Here is a 23,109-nt window from a genome sequence, read left to right as displayed (position 1 = left end):
GAAACCTCAGGCTTTTCAAAGATGTGGTCAGTTAAATGTGTGCCACAAAATTAACTAGTGATGGGTTGTTTATGAACGATTCGTTCATTTTGAACAAATATTTTATGCGATTCGTTCATTTGTGCATTGCGCAACCTCTGTTCGTTTGTTATGAGAAAACCGCATTGGCACTGTACCGGAAACAAAAATTAATAGTTCTCCTTTTAACTCTTTTGGTCTGTGTCGTTCGTACTTTTGTGACGTGACAGCCAGATACACTATGCATTGCTCACACAGGAAACAGAAAGATTAGTTCACCTCTGGAATCTTCTTGTCCAAGTCATTCATTCTTTTTTCACGTGACAGCCGTATACACTATGCAGCAGTGTGTATACTGCTGTCACGTGACAAAACAACGAACGATTCAGACAAGAAGATTCCAGATGTGAACTAATCTTTCTGTTTCTCATAAGTTGTCTTTGGCTGCATTATATTTTTTTCCTTATTGGGACTATAATCAAAGTTTGTGTAAGTTGATGGGTAATTCTTCTCAAATGAACGAAATGAACAAAATGTCCCAATAAAGATTTGTTCATTTTGCTAAACGAGACTCAAAGATCCAAGTCAGTAAAATGATCCGATCTTCCCATCACTAATGTGAACCACATAGTAAACATTAGTTTTATTAGAGAATAGTGAATAAAGACACCATCATAAAGTTGTATATATATATATTAAAAGTGTCAGTGTCTATATTGCAAATGGATAGTGATCTAATGTGTACATTCATTATGAACAATAATAACTCTGTCCCGATACCTCTCTGTATTGACCAGTCCAAGGTTCAAAGGTCTGGTAGCTTACATTCAAAGGACTGGAAGCTTACATTCCTTAATGGTTCCAGAATGTCTGCTGGAAGTCCTGCGAACGTCCTCCTGAACGTCCTTATGACGTTTAAAGAACCCGACATGAAGACGTTCAGGGAACTTTTGCAGTGGCCATTCAAGGGACGTTTTTTTTAGGTGGAAAAGAGAGTCACCAAGTTGGACACTTTGCGCTTCCCATTGTATGCTGAACTTACAGTACATCAGTCACGGAAAACTGTGCGATGTTTGCTTTCTTTATTGTAGATGATGTGGAATTCAGATAGACAGAGGTTTGCATTTTACTGTACATATAATAACCAGAAACATTGTTCATTTGAAAAGGTAATGTGTGCTTAATTCACCTGCTGTGTGTACAAGAAAGAAGTCCAATTAAAGCCTGTATTATTTTAATATCAATAAAGGAGTCAGTATTTTTAACCATTTTTAATATTTTGTATGAATAAACATGACATTGCTATGATAAACATTATATAACACAATATAAACATGATGCACTGTAATAAGAACACAGAGTTTTTGCAGAACTAGAGGTGTCAGAATAAACACCTTGGTAATAGCATGCTACCATACCACTCTTATTTCTGCCATAGATTGACATAGCAGAAGTATAAAGAGTGGTATGTGTACCATGCCATTGTTGTCATCGGTGAGTCTATCCAATCGTAAACAACCTGTGTCATCATCACCGCTTCGAAGCAACTGCGCCAGGTGGGTGTTCTTGAATTGCTCTTGTGGTACTTTGATGCCATACGTCACGGGGACGCAGCGGTTGCCCCTCTAAAGTCAGACAAAATTTCTAACCAACATGCACTGCTTTAAGTTAGGCGCCGATCTGTCTACTCAGAGCTTCATGAAGTTGAACGCACCTATGGCCTGTTGTTTTGGTCAGTGCAAGTTTACTTGTAGTGAACCCAAGGATGCTTCCTATGGTGAGAACCTTGGCATTGACAGTTCATCCCCAGGTGTTTTGAAAATCACTTCTTTTGTAAATGTTGTCCCCTGCTTTGTGGTGCTGCAGTAGTATAAATTGTTTGCCCTCTTTTGGCTGCTTTGGCGTTGTCTAATGAGCCACCTTTTCACGGTATGTATATTTATTAGCTATATTTATTAGTTACAACAGAGAGAAGCTTCTTCATTCTCCTTATCTCTAATTGTGATTCTAAAACACTAACACAAAGACACTAACTCATTAACTGGGTTTGAGGTACCCAGTTAATGATTACTTTCCTTGTTTGTCTGGCTGATCAAATTTGGCAGTTACTGTATATATATTGTTTCTTTTCTATTCAATGTATTGATTTATATGTATGCTCCATTTATGCATACATTTGTTCTTCTAACTTAGGATTTCTATTTACATTTCCAATTTAGTTTCGCAGATATACTGTAGTACAAACTTAACCTTTATGTGTGGGTGACTGAAGTGTGGATTACTGTATGTTGTTCACCATGTCTACAAAATCCACCACTTGACGAATCAAAATTAACCGTGACTTTCTATCTGTATTCCTTAAAGTGTGATTACATCTGGATTTACTCTAGTAATGTGTGCTGTCCAAGGTCATAGGTCAGCTAATGGTTTGTCATTCTAACAGCACAAAGGGATACTTCAGGTTCCCTGCCTCCTCCTGTGCACTCGGAGAGAAGAAAAACAACACATGTAGGAGTAAAAAGTGCTCTAATGGAGACATCCAAAGAGTGTGCCATAAACTTTTGAAGCTATATAATAACATTCAGGAATAGTACATCATTTATTAGATCCTATTGTATGGCAATAGCTCTACTAAAACATTGTTACATGGAGGTAGGCTATAGTTTTATACTATTAAATACTGGGAATTTTTTTTGGGTGAGAGCCATGATGAATTGCCATCAGGTAAAACGTTGCAGCTATGGCCATGACAACCAAACCCTAATTTCAAAGACCTATTCATTGTAAACTAACTGGACAAAGTAGATACCATTGGTTCCACAGTGTAGGGAAAAAATATAGCATGCATTTTTCTTGAAAGTCTCTGTGCATGTTCAACCATGTGGTAAAGCCCTTATAGGGGTGCCAACCATCCTGTATTAACCAGGATGTCCTGTATTTTGGTGGAAATTATATATTGCAATCTGATATCAAAACATCCCATATTGAAGCTTAAACGTCCTGTATTTGTGTGGCGAAAAGTTGGGGACCCTAAGCCCATAACACCACAAATAATACCGCAATGTTATGAAGCAAGGTTTAAACATAAGATGACTTAATTTTCTGAAAATTCTTACCAATGTTTTTGTGCTTTGCCCAAGCTTGAAGGCAATAGAAAGACAAATAAGGAAGACTTTTGATCATACTACCATGCCTATTATTGACTTAAATGAGTCTAAAGGCTGAGGTTATATGTATTCCATTGTAATCCATTGCAGCACTGTCAGGAAATGGCCCCCAAAACATCCACAACATGACAAGAGACTGAGGCAATGATGCCAAGACCATGGTGGTTTTAAACTGAATAAAATACCAAAACAAACAAAAAAGTTTTGTGAATTAATTAATAGGACCATGGTGCAATGACTATATGGCACAGTGGTGTCCAAAAGTCTGAGACCACATTGCAAATTTGGGAATTTAAAATGCCATTTAAACCTGGAAATAAACAAAGTTTTAGGATTTTGAAACATACAAACCAAAGACAAATTAAAAAATAGAAAATAAAAATCACATTCTGCACTATTTCCACACTATGTCACTAATCAAATAAGCAAATGTGTAACATTTACCATGTTAACTCCTTTGTTCACAAGGTCAGATTTTCTTTTATCAGGTTTTTTAACATGTGGAATCCATGCCAGCTTGAGTGCATGCTGTCATTTATGCAAAAGGAGGGCATCACAAATACTAAGAAACTCTCAATCTAATGTTAACTTGTCACTCATTATGCTGGCAATATAATTTGTAATGGAGCAATTTGTATTAAACTTTAAAATTGTTAAATGGACTAGTGGTCTTGGACTTTTGCACCCCATTATGCATTTATACAGGAACAACAAATCTGTTGCTTCCAAATATTCCAGTGCCAGACAGGGGTTCTGGTCCTGTGGAAACCAGGAAGATTTAGCGTTTACAAAATCATTGACGAGTGCAATTCAGAGGTAGCGTTTCCCCTCTAAGATTACCTTTTTACTCCACTCCACTCCAAATGTTTATGGTTTCAAGAGTATGGTAAATGCAAACCTGCGGACTGTATTACTTCATTTACAACTAAAAACAACTCGCTTTTGGTGCCATTCTGTGGACACTTCACTTAGAAACTGGATATCATATTTGCCTATATGTTCAACAACACTTCCGTCTTAGCCACTGGGGGCAGTGGTTTGAATTGTAATTTGTAGCATGTAATTTAAAGAGGCCTTATTATGCTTTTGGGGATTTTACCTTTCCTTTAGTGAGCAACATAGCACTTTGTGCATGTAAAAGTTCTGAAAATTTACAAAGCACAAAGTCCATGCAAAAGGGAGTTATGCTCTCCCAAAGACAACATTGCTCAAGAACTACATGAAACTGCTGGCTTGTAGAAGCCATTACAGAAGCCATTTCTTCTATAAAGTATCTATGTCACTATTTCACAGATTTGCATAATGCCCACCTAAGGGCTACTTTGGCCCACCCTCAAACAAAGGTAGTTATAGCCGAGGCCAGGATAAGTTGGGTTAATGTTGTCTCCATGTCAAGAAGATGCTGTTTTCTTCACTGCGAAAGTAAAGCCTCTGTTTGGACTTCCAAAGCCAGACGAATTGAAGTATCAGTAGTTAAAATGTATTTTTACCACTATTTCTCAGCAGTACAACCACAACCAATGCCGGATTTTTAAGATAGTTACACCTGAAAGATGGTGCAGTTCCCACTTTGTTGGGACAATCTGGCATTTCAGGATCTCAACCTGTATGTATGTTTGATTATTTGTGGATTGTTCTGCTTCCGAGAGTTCAGATGCAGAGTTTTGTGTTGTAGCTTTGGTGTACACCCAGTGCACAGCTGTAGGCCTCTGCTAACCTGATAGCTAATGTTATTTTGTTGAAATAGTTTTGCTAATCAGCTGTGGGCCCAATTTTACCTACAGTTGTGTACAATTATGCAGATTGTTTGTTTTTCTTACTATCTTGAATAGTGATCAAGTGTGGAGATGGATTTATTTTTCCAAATGGTCATTTTATGTGTGCAATCCACAGTAGTGCTCGGCTAACTTGCTATGAAAAGTTATTGTTTTGGTAAGGATTTACTATTCAGCTGTCGGCCAGCTTTTACCTAAAACTGTGTAAAATGGTCACTCTCAAGAGTCTTATATATTTATTTAATTACAAGCTGTTATGTTACTTCCATGGTAGTCCATGGCTAACTTGCTCTCTAAATCTCTAATACGCCCGGTAATGTCCAACCGGGAGTACAGTAAGCCTCAGTTCTCCACTCATATCTCTGGTGAAAAAACCTTCAGCTACCGCCATTCCAGCAAAAGATGACTATGCACTTTGTCTTTTACTTGAAGCTTTGTTAGGTTCACAATACTCAACAGTGTACTTGTAAGAAATCTACAAAATTAAAACTTACCACTATGAAACGTCCTGCTAAAGTCGTCCTTGCGAAGGTGGTTCAGGCCGATCAGTTTGTACTTTCAAACTTTCATTACCAGACTCAGGCTAGAGCTGGTATAGTAAAAACCGATGCCGCTGTAAACGTTGTTACGATAGTGTTTACAGCTGCTCAGGAAGACTCGGAAGCTCAAACTCAGTTATGGTAAGTGGCGTACCATTTCTGACACACGCTCTACATGGTTGACCAATCATAACAGATGAGGCCAGCTGACCAATCAGAGCAGACTAGGCTTTTTGGAAAGTGGGGCTTTAAAGAGACAGGAGCTAAATCAGAATGTTTCAGCCAGAGGATGATGAGAGGGGAGCAGTAGTTTTTTTTAACATTAAAACATGTAAACCTATTCTAGTAGACTTCCAAAATAAAAGAATAAACATGTAAATTAGCATAATATGGCTCTTAAACACAGTACCATTATGTTGAATGAGGAAGTGATATTATTGTCTGTGATATACCTGTATTACATGATTGTTAGATGTGCTGATATATGAAAAGTGCATAGGAAATTTAATGTGAGGTTTGCTCCAGTGACCGCATGCTTACTGTTTATGGAAAACCATATCAAGTTAGAGGTGAAAAGATACGCTTGCCAGAATGGCATGTTTTTAGTACAGTGACTCACTATTGATATTCAGTCTAATGTAATGAAATGTAATGAAAGATTAATCTTCTGGTAAAGTACTTAGGTGAGACCCAAACACCATGCAGATGTGCTATATCATGACGTCGCAATTTTACATTTTGTTTTGCTGGAAGACAAAACTTGTCTGAGCTTGTAACCACCAGGCATACCTTTGAATACACATGCATTAATTCATAAACAGAGCTAAAATTAATTTACATTTTCCAGCAACATATTTCTAGGAAACAAGCCGATGTCTATGTTGCACAAAGAAAAAAAAAAAAAAGAAAGGGCACGGTCGCCTCTTATGGGAATGAGAGCCAAGGGAAATAACGTGGGTTAAACTGACCAACGGTAGAGCGTCTGAGTCCAAACACTTAAACGATGGATCACTTGAAGAGTCCAACCAATCATATGTTAGAGTACCTGATTTTTTTGGGTCTGCTCAACACGTTTTTTTCTAAAATTTTAACTAAAATAATACATTAATTCAGCAACATCAAAGAGTAATTCTTACACATGAACCAGAAACTATAAGAATCTATTTGGACATGATGCAAAGCAGTGTTTTTGAAACATGCATGGCTGTTTAAATTCAGATTTAATATGAAAGCAGTGGTGATTTATCTCTGCATTTAATAAAAAGAGATGTAGTTAACTAAAGCAGAGATTGCACAAACACATGATCATTTTGTTCTGTTTAATAAGTTTGTATTAAAGCACTTACTTGTGTTAGTTGCATTTGCCTTTTCATCATCATGTAAGGTCACTGTTTCATATACAAAGACAGGAATAAACTCCATACAGGCAGGCGAACTAGACATCTTCTAGAGGTCCCTATGAGGTAAATCTAAAACAACATTCTCATGGTCATCTCTGGGTGTGGGCCAGCAAGCCAGCTTTCCATGCCAAGTTTTCGTTGTCTCATTAAACAAGACAGTATCATGGCTTACTGTAAGATTTGTTTGAAATGAGAGAAAGTCTTCAAAGCGGCCCACCCTATTTGATATTTGATAAAAGATACTCCCTCACAGAAAGTTTTGTTTTCCAAATGAAAATGTTATCGTGCACGTCCAGTACAGTGTAGTAGGCCAGAGGGCCAAGCATGGTTATAATATCAAGTAAAACTGAGACCACAATACTTTGTTTTTGGAGACAATGAGGTCATACAGCATAGTTTAATTTAGATTGATGTGTGACAGATTTAAATACGTTGCAATCATTCAGTTATAATGGATTCTTTGTTGAGTAAGCCAAACAAAAGCACAAAAGTTATAATGGATTTTGGTCACCATCAACGCAGCCAACATGCCTTAAAAAGCTGAATAGAAAAGGCCAAAATAGCCAATCAAGGGGTGTAACATTATAAATCATTCATTACCACCATTCAAGGCTTAGACCTGCCTGGCTTTCAAAGCATGTTGCTGAAATAGACACTATTTTACACTTTATCATCAAACTCTGTTGTGAAACAAAGTTTCTTTGCTCGGTCTTACCACCTTGAAAGTGAGGAAGACTGAGTGACTTTTGAATTTGCAATATATTCTAAATGTATACTATTATTTATAGCCTTCACCAGGGGCTTGCACCCATGACCTTGGCATTAAGGGTTGGCAACTTTTTGCCACACAAATATAGGACACAGAATGGAGTTTTTGGGGTTTAGGACACGGGATGCATTTTGGCAAAAATACAGGACATCCCAGCTGGGATAGTTGTGACCCTATTGACATTGTTATCACCATGTTGAGCTACATGAACATCAGTAAAAGATCCTAAATGGGTATTCGTTACCTGGCAGGTCCAGGCCTGCTAAACTAACTTATAATGTTAACGAGGTTGCTACTGCTGTCAGCTGCCCCTGCTGGAAGTCCAGCTAACTACTCAAAGCTGGTAATTTATGGTCATTTGTTAGTTTATTCAGTTGTTTGTTAGGAGTTAGTTTGGGCTTTGGTTTGTTGTTTTGTCTTATGCTGACCCCTGAAGTTGTTGCGTCCACTGTTGTGTTTTAAATTCAAAGTTGTAAAAATACATTTATTTTTTGTTCCAGTTTTATTTTACAGCCTCTTCCTGGATGGGGTCATAACAGCAGCACATAAAACTAAAGATACATGACTGTGATTGTAAATGCAGAACTATTTTAATTGTTTGGTAAATTGTTTTTAAATGTGCAATAGACCGAATAGTATCCATGGACACTTAACAAGCAATATGGAAAAGGAATTATAATTATTGCAATCATAATAATTGTAATCATTGTTAAGAATTTTCAAAATATTTCCAGTGATTCCACCCAATAGACAGAAGTGCTTATGAAAATCTTACAAAATTGAACTGGCTCAACTTAATACTCTACATTTTCAAACTGTATTACCTGCACCAGATATCAAAACCCTAAACCCAGTCTTTATATGATGGGACATTCTTAGACTGCCCCCATCTCTCTGACTATAGAGATGTCAAAAGCATCCCAACACTGGACACCAACCGATATCACTGTTCAGTTTGTTCACTTGACCATTTTTACAGAAGCTGCATAAAGAAAAATACAGTTGGAACATACTAAATCTCCAAAAACATTATGATTATAGGAAAACGTTTTATGGTAGTGAAGATTTTGAATACACAGGCCAACTGAGGAGTTGGGTAAGAGCGTAAAATACGTGTAGCTCCCCTACTACTTACCACATCTTGTGATTTCCAGCTGTGCTGTTTACAGCACTTGACATATTTATGCATGTACACATAAGTTTGTCCCACTGAATTGTTGTCAATGGGACAAAGTTAAGTATGTAAATGGGTAGACCAAGTATTTGAATGCACTGCATCAATGGCCAGGATATCAAATAACACTGCAGTGTAATGTATAGGGAACAAGCTGGAATAATGCAATTCAGGAATAATTCTCCAATTCAGAGCTGCAGGGAGTTTCATGAGAGTCAAGTATGTAAACAGATGAGAGTGTAATAAAATGATGTACAGTATAATGCTTCCATACTCCTGTGGTGTTCCTGTTGCTCAACAACCAAGGATTTGATGCCCAGGGAACACACATAATGATAAAATGATTGAATGTGTTGTACAGGAAGTAATTTTGGTTGAAAGGGACTGTCAAATGCATGAATTTGTTGATGCATTGTTATTATCTTTGCATTCTTGTGTTAAACAATGCTGGGCAATAAAACATAAACTCTTAAAAAGCTTTTGACATACACATTTTTGTGCAGTCAGTTCTGATATTCTTTGCCTATGGTGAAAAGAGACACATATACAGTAAATAACTAAGAAAGAAAGTCACATGTCATTAGAGTGTATATCTGACATACAACATTAAGTTAGAATTGAGCAAATGCACTGTGATTTGGATAAATGTGATTTTTAAATACTTTTGTGACTCATTTGGACTTGAGTCAGCCATGGCAGGTAAAAAGTCCTGGCTAGGAATATGGCCAAAAAAGCCAGTTGCCAAAGCTGCAACTCATCTTTCATCTCCTGTCTAGACAGCCTCAGGTCCTCTGTAGCCACAGCCAATCGGCTTGCTCATTTTCACAACCAAGAGTGATCTGAAAGCCCAAAGAACAAAATCTACTGACCCACACTGCTGCACACATTATCTTTGACCAAGGCCAGACCAGAGATGCGCTTCATAGACACCATAAACAGGGATAATTAAAGGGAATTCTGTCTTTTCTCCAGTGCATATTATCATAGTGAAATTCTAACTAATAATAATTTCAACTCATCCCTCCTATTCTTTAAAAAAAAAGCAAAAATCTGGGTTACAGTGAGGCACTTCCAATGAAAGTGAATGGGGCCAGTTTATGGAGGGTTTAAAGGCATAAATGTGAAGCTAATAATTTAATAAAAAGCACTTATATTAATTCTTCTGTTAAAACTCATCTATTATATGAGCTGTAACGTTATTTATATCATTATTTTTTTTACAGACATTTTATTCTTTTGGGTTTGTTGACATTACATCATCATGGCAAAATTGGCTATAACTTTACACAGAAAAGGTTATTAAGTGATGTTATCACACTAAAATCATGTTAACACTCATATTGTTTATGTTTTGTGACTATCATTTTGAAGCTAATGGTGGAGTATTTGAACTTTTATGGATTGGCCCCATTCACTTCCATTGGATACCTGGAAGCCAGATAATTGCTTTTTTCAACATTATCAACAATATGCTACAAATGCTTTTGATTGATCTTAACTTTTTTTGAATCCAGAATATTCCTTTATATACATGGGATGGAAGCGCTGCTTTATTTGCAAATAGTTTTTGTGATATTCTGAATTTGCACATGAATTAAATTCGCAACTTACATGGAAACCAGGGTACTGTGGGTTTGTGTCATTTTCAAAATATTGCTCTGATTGTTAAAGAATACCTACAAGCCCGACATAGCAACAAGGGGCTCAACCAGTGGCATGAGTTTGGGGTGGGAGACTCTTTATGTTTGGCCAGTGGCAGACAGGGGGTGTGTTTGGGAAATCTGTTTGAAAATAATAATATTATTTGAAATTCCGGCGATCTAATTGCACAGTTCACCTTTCTTAGAATGTCTATCAAAGTTTGGGTTGAATTTTCTCTAGGAGAGGCCTGTATTTGCGTAATTGTTCCTCACATTGATGTATAATTTCATTCCCAGAAAAAATACTCACTGGCTAAGTTTAGACCTTGGGAAGCATTTAATGTTTACTTGTGTCTTCGGCATACACATCAGAATCTCTTGTGAAATTTCTGAGTACGGCCACAAAGTCAACTGTCCCATACTTATAGGGTCCAGGCATCAAAGATGGCCATAAATGTCTTATATATGAGTAAGAATATTTTGGCTAAAAGGGAATGTGGCAAGTTAAAAATAGATACATGGATAACATACTTCTAACCTGAACTCATGTCCATTACCGTGATAATTTTCCCATACCTCTGCTTTATTTACTGTGGTGAGATGCACACGTAGAACTAGATTCACCCTCTGAATATGTGCAGGTGTTGTCCCTATACTATCTGTAATATATTTTTAATCTGTGGCTCAATCTAGTGTATACATTAATATAGTTATATGTATTTCTTTAACTCCACTAAGGTTGCAGCTGGACTGGTTTTTTTGCAACACTGTTTGCAATTGATCTTGGTTTAAGAGCTCACTTTTGTTTTGTGAATTTATCAAAAGTGTCAAACCTGCCAGTTAGATCTTTGGATGTCCCCCAGTGTGATTTGAAAACTCTGTACCCTGTAAAAGCATGTACTGTGTCTAGACAACATGGTGGGAAAATATCTAGACCAACCCATTCTTCCTGAAACACATTATGATCAAAGGGTTTTAGATGGACACTGCAGAAAATATTAGTCGGTTTCAGCTTGTCCTTTTATTCACTGTTAATTTGGTGACAGGAGTTTGAAATTTCTGTTGCACCAAAAGGGAGTTGCATTTTTAGTTGTAAATAAGGTAATACACTCAAAAGAAATGCATAATTATTTTATTAACTTTACCCCTACCCCAAACCTAAACCATTACCATTCAGCAGAAATTCAGCAGAATGGGGTTGATTGCAGGATACATTCTCATTTGGAAGGAACATTTTGATTTCCAGTGTGATCATGTCAGTAATACTGTATTGTATCCATATTGTATTGTATCCATAACTAGTTGCATCTAGTTAAAGGTTGAGCATGGCCATAAAATGTTGTAAAACACCTGGAGATTTTATAATATGACCATCTTGTCACTCTGAATCATGTAAAAACTCCTAATTTTATAAGCCACTATATATTGAAACTCCACCCCATGCTGTCTTTTTGAGTTCATCTCAATAAGAACTGGAAGTGCCAGCTTATAAGACTCAACAAGCCATTTGAGCACAAAACATACTAATGATTTCCACACGAAAAAGATCCCTGAGGGGATTCCAGAAAGAGTCTTGCCTTTTCGATGACTCCAAATAAAAACAAATTAATGGTGACTGTTCAAATCAAATCATAGCTCCTGCACTGTTCTCCAATCTGACCCTGAGGGCAGACACTGGTTTGCTAGTCTCAAGGCGGTGGTGTTTTAGTTTTCATTCACACACCGATGACTGCTAAGTGATTTTCCTAGACAGGCTGATCTCATGCTGCCAGAGGAGAAACTAAAGCCTACAGGTGGAGTTCACAGCTGTGAGTTTGTGTCTGAATGCACGGGTTGAAGGCAACACTGATGAACTCCATGATGTGTAGCCTCTTTTGCGTCTAACCCTGTTGGCATCAGCAGTGCTTCCACGAGGCCATGGAGAGGGAGAGCGAGGGGAAACTTGGAACAAGGCAATAAGTAAATAAATGTTCTGTCTGAAAAAAAGCAGGCTTCATCGTAACAGTCCTCTTCTCCTAGTGTGTTCCTAAGATACGAGAAGTAATTATTTGTTTGACTGTGATAATAAAATGGTCTAATTACCACTAAAGCCACTAATCAGGCAGAGGTGACTGTTGATGTTACAGATTAACATCTGGAATTGAGAGATTGTGATAAATATTCAGTCAAAGTGCCTCAAGACCAAAAGACCTGAAATAACTCATATAACAGCAGAGACCACTGGTGAATAGTTCCATATTCCCACATTTCTGGCCATAATCTCGGTAGATATCATATGTTCCTTTGTATTCTGATGCAAGGGATGGATACTCTGTCAAGCAGCAAGATGACAGACCTCCTTTCTGATAAATGAGTTGACAGAAACATGTTTGGTGTGATGATTAAATCCATAAAAAAACATAGCAGGTGCAGTGAGGTCAGAGCTGTTTATTAGTGTGTTCACATTCAAGCGTGAGCAGAATTTGGATTGGCACACTGATGGACGTTGGTGTACTGATGGAAGGGGCAGGTGAATTTGTTTTGACTGTACATGTTACTCAACTTATGGCTTAATGGCACAATTGATGTTACTCAAAATGTGCTAGAGTATGTGGTCAAAATGGAAATGTTTTCACAAAGCTGCCTCAAAATACTGAAGCTTTGGTACCATGCTCATGTGCCTCATGAGATTAGATATTTGGAGTTTAGTGTAAACAAAAATTATTTGAGAGGCACAGAGATGGAGAGCGAGGGGATGTATATGTACTCACTGTGTGTGTATATACATACACTCACTGAGGAGTTTATAAGGAACACCTGTTCACCTACTTATTCATGCAATAATCTAATCAGCTAATCGTGTGGCAGCAGTACAATGCATAAAATCATGCAAATACGGGTCAGGAGCTTCAGTTAATGTTCACATCAACCATCAGAATGGGGAAAAATTAGATCACAGTGATTTCGACAATGGCATGATTGTTGGTGTCAGATGAGCTGGTTTGAGTATTTCTGTAACTGCTGATCTCCTGGGATTTTCACGCACAACAGTCTCTAGAGTTTACTCAGAATGGAGCCAAACATCTAGTGAGCAATAGTTCTGTGGACGGATATACCTTGTAGATGAGAGAGGTCAACGGTGAATGGCCAGACTGGTTCGAGCTGACAGAAAGTGTACGGTAACTCAGAAAACAGTTCTGTAGAATTGTAGTATTGTAGAGCAGAATAGCATCTCTGAATGCACAACACGTCAAACCTTGAGGCTGTCTAAATTGTTTTTGTCTCTTCATGTAATGCCAGACTGACTCCATATGTTGGATAATGTGTGTGCCAGACATTAATATGAAGGTATAACATGCATAAACGTGATCTAATTTTTAAATAACAATCACAGTCTAAAGAGCACAAACAGACAATGTTTCATCTTCTCACAATTCATGCTCTTCCATCACTTCCAAGAAAGTTTGGAAAGCACTGGCGTTTATGCAGGGGAGGGGGAGGGGTGGGGGGGACTGCTTCTGCGTCACATGGCTTTAATTCGTCCGCCAGCTGCCAAAGAAAATTATTAAATTGCTGAGGGGGTTTTGCTCTTGGCTCACCAACTGCCGTGACACACTGGATTGGCTGGACACCGACGCTGAACAAGTGTAATCTGTACAGTTAAATTAATTATTATAAATAACACAAATAAAATAAAGTGGTAGAAATACCTGGTACTCTGCCCTAATGTATAAAACTGCTGGACTTCCCCCCAACTACTCTTGAATGTCCTAAATACTTAACTGTTTAAGCCATTGTAAGACTATTGTTGTGTTATTACTACATACTTTACTGTGCAGTCTGTTACTGTAAAATAAGTATACCAGTTTATCTAAAATCTGTAAGCACATCCTGCTGATAAAAAACTGCTTAAACCAACCTATGCTGGTTTGCTGGTCTTAGCTGGTTTAAGATGGTCTAGCTGCTCTCTCAGTTTGGCCAAGCTGATCATCAAATAGTCTTCACCAGTGACCAGCTGAAAAGTGCCCCTTTTAAATTCAGTAAACAAGACCAGCCTGACCAGTCTGGGGAGAACAGCTCACCATGTTAGGCTGATTTAAGCTGTTTTTTGTTGTTGTTTTTTTTTAGCAGGGTATACATGTTTTTGCTGGGTATGATAGATGATAAAAGCAAGAATAACAATGTATGCTAGGGATTAAGTAACATACAAGTTCTCTTGTTAATCAGAGATAATCAGATCTCTGTTTATCTGTCTTATGGTTTATGTTCATATTTGGCTCAAATGTGTAGTCCATTTATTGGCCATGGCAATGGACTGATGTGCATTTTGGGGTCACTGGATTATTCACTTGCTTATCTTATGTTTTCTTTTCTACTCTTGCCAGCTGTGCAAACTCAAAGGAGATGTTTTGATTAAGCCTGCTTGGATCTGCCTGGAAAGCAGAGTATTACGTCTCGATGATGTCGAGTTTCAGGTGACAGACGGGGCGGAACCGTGTACACCTTCAAAGCCGGAACACTTCCTGAACCGGTACCTCAGCGCTATATAAACCGGCAGCACGACTCAGCAGGGACAGAGCATTTCTCTCTGGTTCTCAGAGAATACAACCAAAGCTTACTACTGTTCAGAGACAGGGAAACAGGAGCCGTGTTTATATCCATATTCTGCTCGAGTATTTCTCAGAAGGTAGGGAGGGATATGTGTGTGTTGGTGGATTTTTTTTTAACGGTCCAGCAATTTGCGACTTTTTAAAAATCTGATTGTGTTGGAAAATTGTTTTGTAGACAGATATGAGCATGTTCAGATAGCTAACTTTGAATTACATTTTATTTATTAAGAGATAAAGCATGTACTATATATTTATATATTTTAATAGCCTATAAAAATCTAGCTTGCCATCTAGTTTCTAGCTTTTGTTATTAATACCATAATAAATACATATTTTAGGTTATCTAATATTGTGATGATTTCAGAATCCTTCTACTATTTATTATATATGTATTTATTATGTTTATTTTTTCTTGATGTCACTGATGCATTAGCTACGTTATCACTGTTTAACTGTAGGCTAGAAACATTAACTGTATTAAACACATTTGGGATGAAACTATGATTACTATGATACAGTAAGAGTTAAATGACAGAATAGGGTTTGTTAGTGCCATGTTCTAATAAATGGGAATATTTCTATTTCACAGGCAATTTCTGCGAAAGGAATAGCTACCTCTCACCACAACGTCAATCATGAATGAAAACCGCTTGGCAATCGACATTCTGCTCTTGTGTGTATTCTGTGGAGCAAGTGCACTGGCAGCCTTTAATCCAACTTCATCCTTGCCAGCGACCAATTTCACTGATATTGGCTCCGCGCCTCCTAAATACCTCACTGAGGCTACGAACATTCCCAAAACCAGACGGAAGCGTTATATTTCCCAGAATGACATGCTTTCTATACTTGATTACCATAATAAAGTCAGAGGAAAAGTTTTCCCCCCAGCCTCGAACATGGAGTATATGGTAAGTCACTTAAATAATTATCATTTTTAAGTAAATACGATAAAATCCGGAGCAGTTCGAAACTCTTAGGGGCCGTTCACGTCTAATCTGTTCTTGCTTCCATCTACGCCTTTTTTATGTAAACATGAGCTAGATGGACGTGTTGGATCATCTTGCGCAGGTGCGCCGCGTTTTTTAGACGCCATATTAAGTAAACCGCGTCTTGAGACACATGTGTTCTGCGCTATTCGTGGCGCTGCGTCGAGCTTTTTTAGCGCGAGGACGCGTTCGGTGTGAACGGCCCCTTAAAGTTTTAAACTAAAGTTCTGTTCGTTTGAACTTTTGCTCAGCATTCTCGCTGCAGTTCACCGGGTTCAGCTGTTTTATATATTTATTTGCTTAACTTCACATTTGTTGAGGGGTATACACACCAAATAGCACACACACACACGTGGGGTTTTCGTGTTTATGAAGACTCTCCATACAAACTTTATATTCAATCCCTTAACCCTACCCCTAAACCTAACCCTCACATACAATTTCTGCATTTTTACATGTTCAAAAAACATCTTTTAGTATGATTTATAAGCTGTTTTCCTCATGGGGACCGACTGATTGTCCTCACAACGTGAAAAAAAATCCAGGTTTTACTATCCTTGTGGTCCCCACAATGTAGGGAGTAACTGGATACACACACACACACACACACACACACACGCACACGCGCACGCACGCACGCACGCACACACACGTTGGTCTATGAGGACTTTCCATTGACATAATTATTTTTATTCTGTAAAAACTATATATTCTATCCCCTAAACCTAACACAACCCCTAAACCTAACCCTCACAGAAAACTTTCTGCATTTGTACATTTTCAATAAAACATTGTTTAATGTTTTTTTTAAGCTATTTAAATTATGGGGACACTACAAATGTCCTCATAAACAACATTTATAGCATAATACCCTTGTAATTACCAGTATGTAACCTAAAAAATTGTCCTCGTGAACCACATAAACACACACATACACATATACGATACATGTCGGTTAACTTCAAGCCGTTCTTCAAGATTTTCAGTGATAAAGTGATAAGTTAAGCCTACCAGTCTCTTTGTCCACTTGGACATTGTTTTCTTAATTTTAATGCACTGTTTTTAATGCACGCATTCCCCCTCTGACAGTCAGAGCAACGTCGGTAGAAAGATGGTGAGCGGTACCTATGAAGGTACTTCTTGATGAAATAAAATAAAATAAAATGTATATTTGAACCCATTTAAAATGCTAAGAAATTTGAAAGTTAAATTAAAAGTTAAACAAAATACATCCTTTCATTAATTGTTTAATACATAGTTTATTCTATGAGATTTAAAAAGTATGCGTTGCATATGTTGCATACCCCATTTTTGCGCCCCTGATTTGCGTAATTGTCTGGCATTTTGCCCAGTATGCAATCAATGACCTACCTCCATGTCAATTCGGCACCGGCAGCTGTTGAGCAGATTTAATTGGCTTGGTCTACCATACTAGATCCTCACGAGCAGAGATCAATGTGCTGATACTACAGCTAAGCAAAATTGCACAGTCATGGGAAATGCAACATCAGAGATGCAATAAGTGAACCAAGTCGGATTATTCTGGTATGATGTTTTTGTATTGTAAATAACTTTACCATTAATTAAAGTCAAGCAGAAGTTATTGAATGGTCTACTGTGGTGAAAGTCAATAGTTGAGGTAGATTTGCTGAAATAGAATAAATTGTTTTGTCAACGCATAACCATGGTTTAAGACTCCCTCAGCTCACTCAGGGACCAAGGAAATCATTATTAATGCTTGAGGGCAGGAAAAGGTTATAGCCTACTCTTCAGTGTCATTCACAGAAACAAATAGTCTTACTTTGTTTAGACATAATGGCCAGATCTTCCTGATTATATGGAACATTTTATATCTGTGGGTGGGACTCTTTTTAATAACCCAATTATTTCCCATAACAAAATGTGTATATTCACAACTGTATAGATTCCATGTCTATAGCGGACTGATAGCAGTTTCTCATTTTTTAAATGAAAGTTCCCATATTACAATAGATTACATTATAAAGATGGTTGACACAACAATTTTCAATTGAAGGAATAACATTAAATGGAAAAAAATAATAAAAGAACATATCAGACAGGAAATTAAAATTAAAAAAGAGCGAAAAAAAACAACAATAAGAAAAGAGGGCATTAAAGACAATAATAATTTGTACATCTATTAAGCTAAAGAATTTAAAGGTAGTGCAAGTGCATTTTGTTAATAGAAAGGACTGATTGCACCTTATTTCATGTCTCAGGTGTGGGATGACACTCTTGCAAAGACAGCTGAGCAATGGGCATCCACATGTATTTGGGAGCATGGTCCTCGCAGTCTTCTCAGATTTCTGGGCCAGAACCTTTCAGTCAGAACAGGAAGGTGTGTATCAATCCCCTTATTCACAGTGTGTCATCAGACATTTTTCATAATATTGTGTTCTGCTGTATCAATGGACATTTTGGGGGCCTACAAAACCAAGCAAGTCTTTTCATGAGACCATTTCCATGATGAGATTTCACTATTGCTATGTTTGAATTGTTCAGGTATAGGTCCATTTTGCAGCTGGTGAAGCCCTGGTATGAAGAAGTGAAAGATTATTCTTTTCCCTATCCTCGAGACTGCAATCCCAGATGTCCCCTTAAGTGCTATGGGCCTATGTGCACTCATTATACACAAGTGAGATAATTATTTGTTATTACAATTTTATAACAGTGGAATTCTTTAGGTATGTCATCCACAATTTGACCATTTCTCTGTTTTTGCCTTCAATTTTACCAGATGGTGTGGGCAACCTCAAATAAAGTAGGATGTGCCATCAACACTTGCCATGATATGAATGTTTGGGGCTCAGTTTGGAAGAGAGCAACATACTTGGTGTGCAACTATTCTCCAAAGTAAGTACTGTGTATGCTGTTGCCTTACGTTATGCCACATAACTAGGATTTGCGATGCTGTAGCTGAGATAAACTGCACTCCTGTCGCACAACTACAGATTGTACACAAACCTGAGAGTAGCAACTTGACACTCGTCTGTTAAAAATATTTTTGACATGGACATGCATGGTGCCTTCTGGTTCAAAGAACTAGACGACCTCTTGCATTCCTGCAGCTCCTGCTGCATGTGGAATTTTGCCTCTAATTCCATAATCAAAGCCTCTTAATCTTGCCAGGCTTGTGACTGGCTTGTGACCTTCTTCTTTTAATCTTTTAAGGCAGCACACTTGAGAAAATTGTGAGGCTACTTCTGAGCAAGCTATTTTTAAAATGCAGTAAAGATTTAAGACTTGCTGACTGATAACTATTTACAGTAGGTAGAAAATTATTAAGTATGTCATATATTAAACATGGAAGTGTCCATAGAAATGACAACACAAATGTGATTCAAATCATATTGCAATTTCAAACTGTTTTTATTCATTGGTTTAAAGGGTAATACAGCAATGTAGGAAGAATTGACAATTGCCAAACTCTTTATTTACAATCTTGTGACATTTTAGAAGTGTTTTTCTGACAACCAAGTATACGTCTAAGCAGGTATTTACCTACAAATAAAGTTATGGTCAAATACAGTAGGTTTATGTATTTATGCATATTATGTCTAACAACAACAACAACCTAAAATCAGTGCATGTAACTCTCAATCTTGTGTCATTGACAATTATGTTGTCAATGTTGTTTATAGGGGGAACTGGATTGGTGAGGCTCCATATAAAGTAGGTGTTCCTTGCTCCATGTGCCCTCCAAGCTATGGAGGATCATGCAGTAACAACATGTGCTTTCCTGCTGTGAACTCAAATTACCTGCACTGGTTCAAATAAACACAGACAGACAGAATGCACATGCCCCATCACAGAGACACTCTCCCTTGATGGGAATTTGCACAATATTCCTGCATCACCCTGTTTTGTACATTTGGGCTATATAGGACCATGTTTGTTAGGCAGCAAGTGATTATTTTTTATTTTTTTTGTACATAAATAATTTTTCAATGTTTATACTATGTATTAATATTACTTTGTTTATGGAGTCATTAATTGGAAATACAGTTTATTTCCTGAGAGGGACTGTTCTGTGATCTATCAAGACATCATTGGTGCTTACAGTTTTCAGAGTAACTGTACTCAGTTAACACAATGACAGCATTACACTTAATGTAACATTAGCCAGTCTAACGTTACAAATGATCTGTAGTTCCAGACTAGGTGCCCAGAAAACCAACCCTCAAGGTATTCTGCTTGATCCATAGATAAAGACATTGTTGAATGACTCTGAAAAGTCAACCCTGCTAAAAAGAAGAGTTCAAACCAGCCTAAGCTGGTCTTAGCTAATCTTCCAGTCTGCTCAGGCTGGTCTGTTGACTGGTTTTAGAAGGGGTTTTGGGCACTTTTAAGCTGAAAGATCTGCCAGACCAGCTGAAGACCAGTTTAAACCAGCTAAGATCATCAAGCCATTTAGGCAAGTTTAAGATACGTTTTTTAGCAGGGTATTCATCAGTACTGACATTGGGTCAAGCAGTCTGCTTTGTCTTATGTCATTATTTATTAACCCTTAGGGTTGAATTTTGGTGCTTTAGATGAAATACTGAACTCTTTTTGAATAGGAGTGAAACACGGCAGTACTTTACTTTACTACGAATTACTTACTGGTATCCTCAGTCATGCTTTGCTTTAGGTCTTCCCTCCTGGAATGTTTCCAGATGCGTAAAGCATTAAGCCTAGAAATGTGTGTTTGTGGCTTAGAAATGGTGAAATGTAGAGTAGTAACATTTAATTGAAAAAACTCCACATTTTGCAACCCCAGCATTTTGCAAGGCATAGCATTGAACAAGATGGCAAACTGTGCTGTACCCTCATGGAATGTTGAGGTGAATTAATATGAAAACATGGCTGATATGTAATCGCACCTTAAAATGTTTTTTAATGTATTTTTTATTAGAAGGCTTTTATTGATGGTGATTTTACCTTTTGTACATACATTTATCATAAATTTAGCAATATGCTCTGTGTACAATGCATGCATAATAGTGGCACTCTATTGGGGGAAATGTACTGATTGTGTTGATTTTACTCATGTCTTTTGAACTGCATCACACAAGCACTTAGGGAATCTAGCAGGCATACTTTGCAACAATGTGCATATAGAGGAGGTTATTTAAAGGGTCATACTTTCTCCTTCTACAAATATAGGATGTCCAACATGACATCAGTGTCATTGTATGACACTTTATGTTCATGAATTTGAAAAATTCTCTGAAGGCAAGTTCACACTCAACCGTTGTTGGGTTTTGTTGGATCAGTGTGTTGACCCTGTTGCCGTTTGTTGGGGCAGTGTGAAAATGACAGTTATGTTTCCCAGCATTGTATATCCAGCAGCCAACTTTAGAATGCTGGAAAAGTTTGCTTTTGTTGGAAAATGTGAAAAAATCTTTGATCTTTGTAGACCTCAGATTTTTATGCTACTTTTTTGTTTAGATTTTTTTTTTTAAATACCATGACAGGTTATGGTTCTGGATTTCATAAACATAATGTAAATTTGTAGTTTGCACCTATTGTTAAGATGCCATATACCCAATTGGCATATATATTTCAGTAACAAACTATTTATCATCTGTAATAAGCTGTACATAGCCTTTTTTATACAAATATTTTTAAATGTCTATTTTATTATGAAGCAAGTGTTTATATCTGTTATTTAAAAGTGTTCATTTATGCACCATTGCAAAGCTAGGCTTATTAAATCTTTCTGTTATTATTCAGCTTTCAAATGACTCCCATTACTAAGAGATTTTTATGGTGAGAGCTTCTGAGAAGCCATGGAGTTTTGGACCAAGGCTAGATGTGAAAAAAGACACCACCTGAGCCTTGAAACCAATTTGCCTTGGACTTTAGCCTGCAAACAACAACAAATGCATTCAAAACCATTCAAAAAATAATAGAGGTATAATTACTATTGGAAATATACTGTATGTTTTTATTATATATACATATACCACCACCCATGTTGACTATTTAAATTAATGTTGTATTTATGATTTTTAATCAGGCTGCTTGCTGATGATCATGTTAAATAAGAAAAAAGTTTGTTTTTCTTGACTTCTTAATCAGACAAATTCTTAATAAGTCCCATATTTCCTCTCTCTCTCTCTCTCTCTCTCTCTCTCTCTCTCTCTCTCTCTCTCTGTCTCGCTCTCTCTCTATACACAGAAACAGACAAATCTGATAGTAATTATGGGATCTTTTGAGAAACTCTTTCTTATCCCTGCTTCTTTTGATGCACTGTTTTCAGTTTCACTTAAGCATTGTAATTGTAAGAATACTTCTTTGATATGAGAACTGGTTATAATTAAATCTTACTAAGAAAACGTTGACTTTGGCCCAACTCATACCAGACTACACAAACAAAGTGTATATGATCTAATGAGAGGGGCCTCTGCCTCAGTCCTGAACAAAGCGAATGAAACTGATGAACTCTGATAGCTAAAGGCCCTGCCTTATGCGCTCTGTTTGATAGAGGGTGGGGCAAGCAGACAGACAGACTCTCACAGCTACCAAATTCAGCAGACTTGGGAGAAGTATGTAAATATCACAGGGAAATATGATGCCATTAATGTTTTGATCTATTGGACAGACACAGCTGTTACTTTAGACTTCCAGCTGTGAGAAGGGCTCAGAATCCAGCCAATAGCATACAAAGAAGAGCCGACCATTGTACCCTTTTGTAAACCTTATGGAATGCAGTAGCTATGATTAATATGCAAAAAATTAACAAGGTAGTGTTAATTTTTTTCTTTCACAGGAAGGCTGAAGTCGTTGCAAACCTGTATGACTTTCTTCATTCTGTGCAACACAAAAGTAGATGTTAGGCAGAATGTTAGCCACAGTCACCATTCACTTTCATTGCATCTTTTTTCCATACAATAAAAGTGAATGGTGACTGAGGCTAAAATTTACTGTATAACATCTCCTTTTGTGTTCCACGGAAGAAAGAAAGTGATACGGGTTGGAAACAATGTGAGGGTTGAGTAAGAACTATCCCTATATCTATATAACCAGTTATTAACCTGAGGCCGAGT

The 23,109-nt window shown here is 37.4% G+C and overlaps 1 protein-coding gene across 1 annotated transcript; it reads left to right on the top strand.

Moving 5' to 3' along the window:
- Nucleotides 1-15,042: 15,042 nt before the first annotated feature.
- Nucleotides 15,043-22,394, top strand: LOC127634445 (peptidase inhibitor 15-A). The gene is made up of 6 exons (XM_052114014.1): nt 15,043-15,148; nt 15,661-15,979; nt 18,298-18,416; nt 18,581-18,713; nt 18,816-18,931; nt 19,720-22,394. Exons 2-6 carry the CDS (start codon nt 15,707-15,709, stop codon nt 19,853-19,855), a joined length of 777 nt encoding a protein of 258 aa, XP_051969974.1. The 5' UTR covers nt 15,043-15,148; nt 15,661-15,706; the 3' UTR covers nt 19,856-22,394.
- Nucleotides 22,395-23,109: the final 715 nt, after the last annotated feature.

The sequence above is a fragment of the Xyrauchen texanus genome, chromosome 41, assembly GCF_025860055.1.
Source record: "Xyrauchen texanus isolate HMW12.3.18 chromosome 41, RBS_HiC_50CHRs, whole genome shotgun sequence".
Taxonomy (NCBI): Eukaryota; Metazoa; Chordata; class Actinopteri; order Cypriniformes; family Catostomidae; genus Xyrauchen; species Xyrauchen texanus.
Note: the sequence above shows the minus strand (reverse complement) of the source record. Positions and strands in the feature narration are given on the sequence as shown.

Excerpts from the sequence above, each read along its gene's own strand:
- LOC127634445 (XM_052114014.1), top strand. The coding sequence starts at position 15,707 with ATGAATGAAAACCGCTTGGCAATCGACATTCTGCTCTTGTGTGTATTC. Across the intron at positions 18,714-18,815 it reads TGTGCACTCATTATACACAA|ATGGTGTGGGCAACCTCAAA; the intron begins GTGAGATAATTA and ends CAATTTTACCAG. Across the intron at positions 18,932-19,719 it reads GTGTGCAACTATTCTCCAAA|GGGGAACTGGATTGGTGAGG; the intron begins GTAAGTACTGTG and ends TGTTGTTTATAG.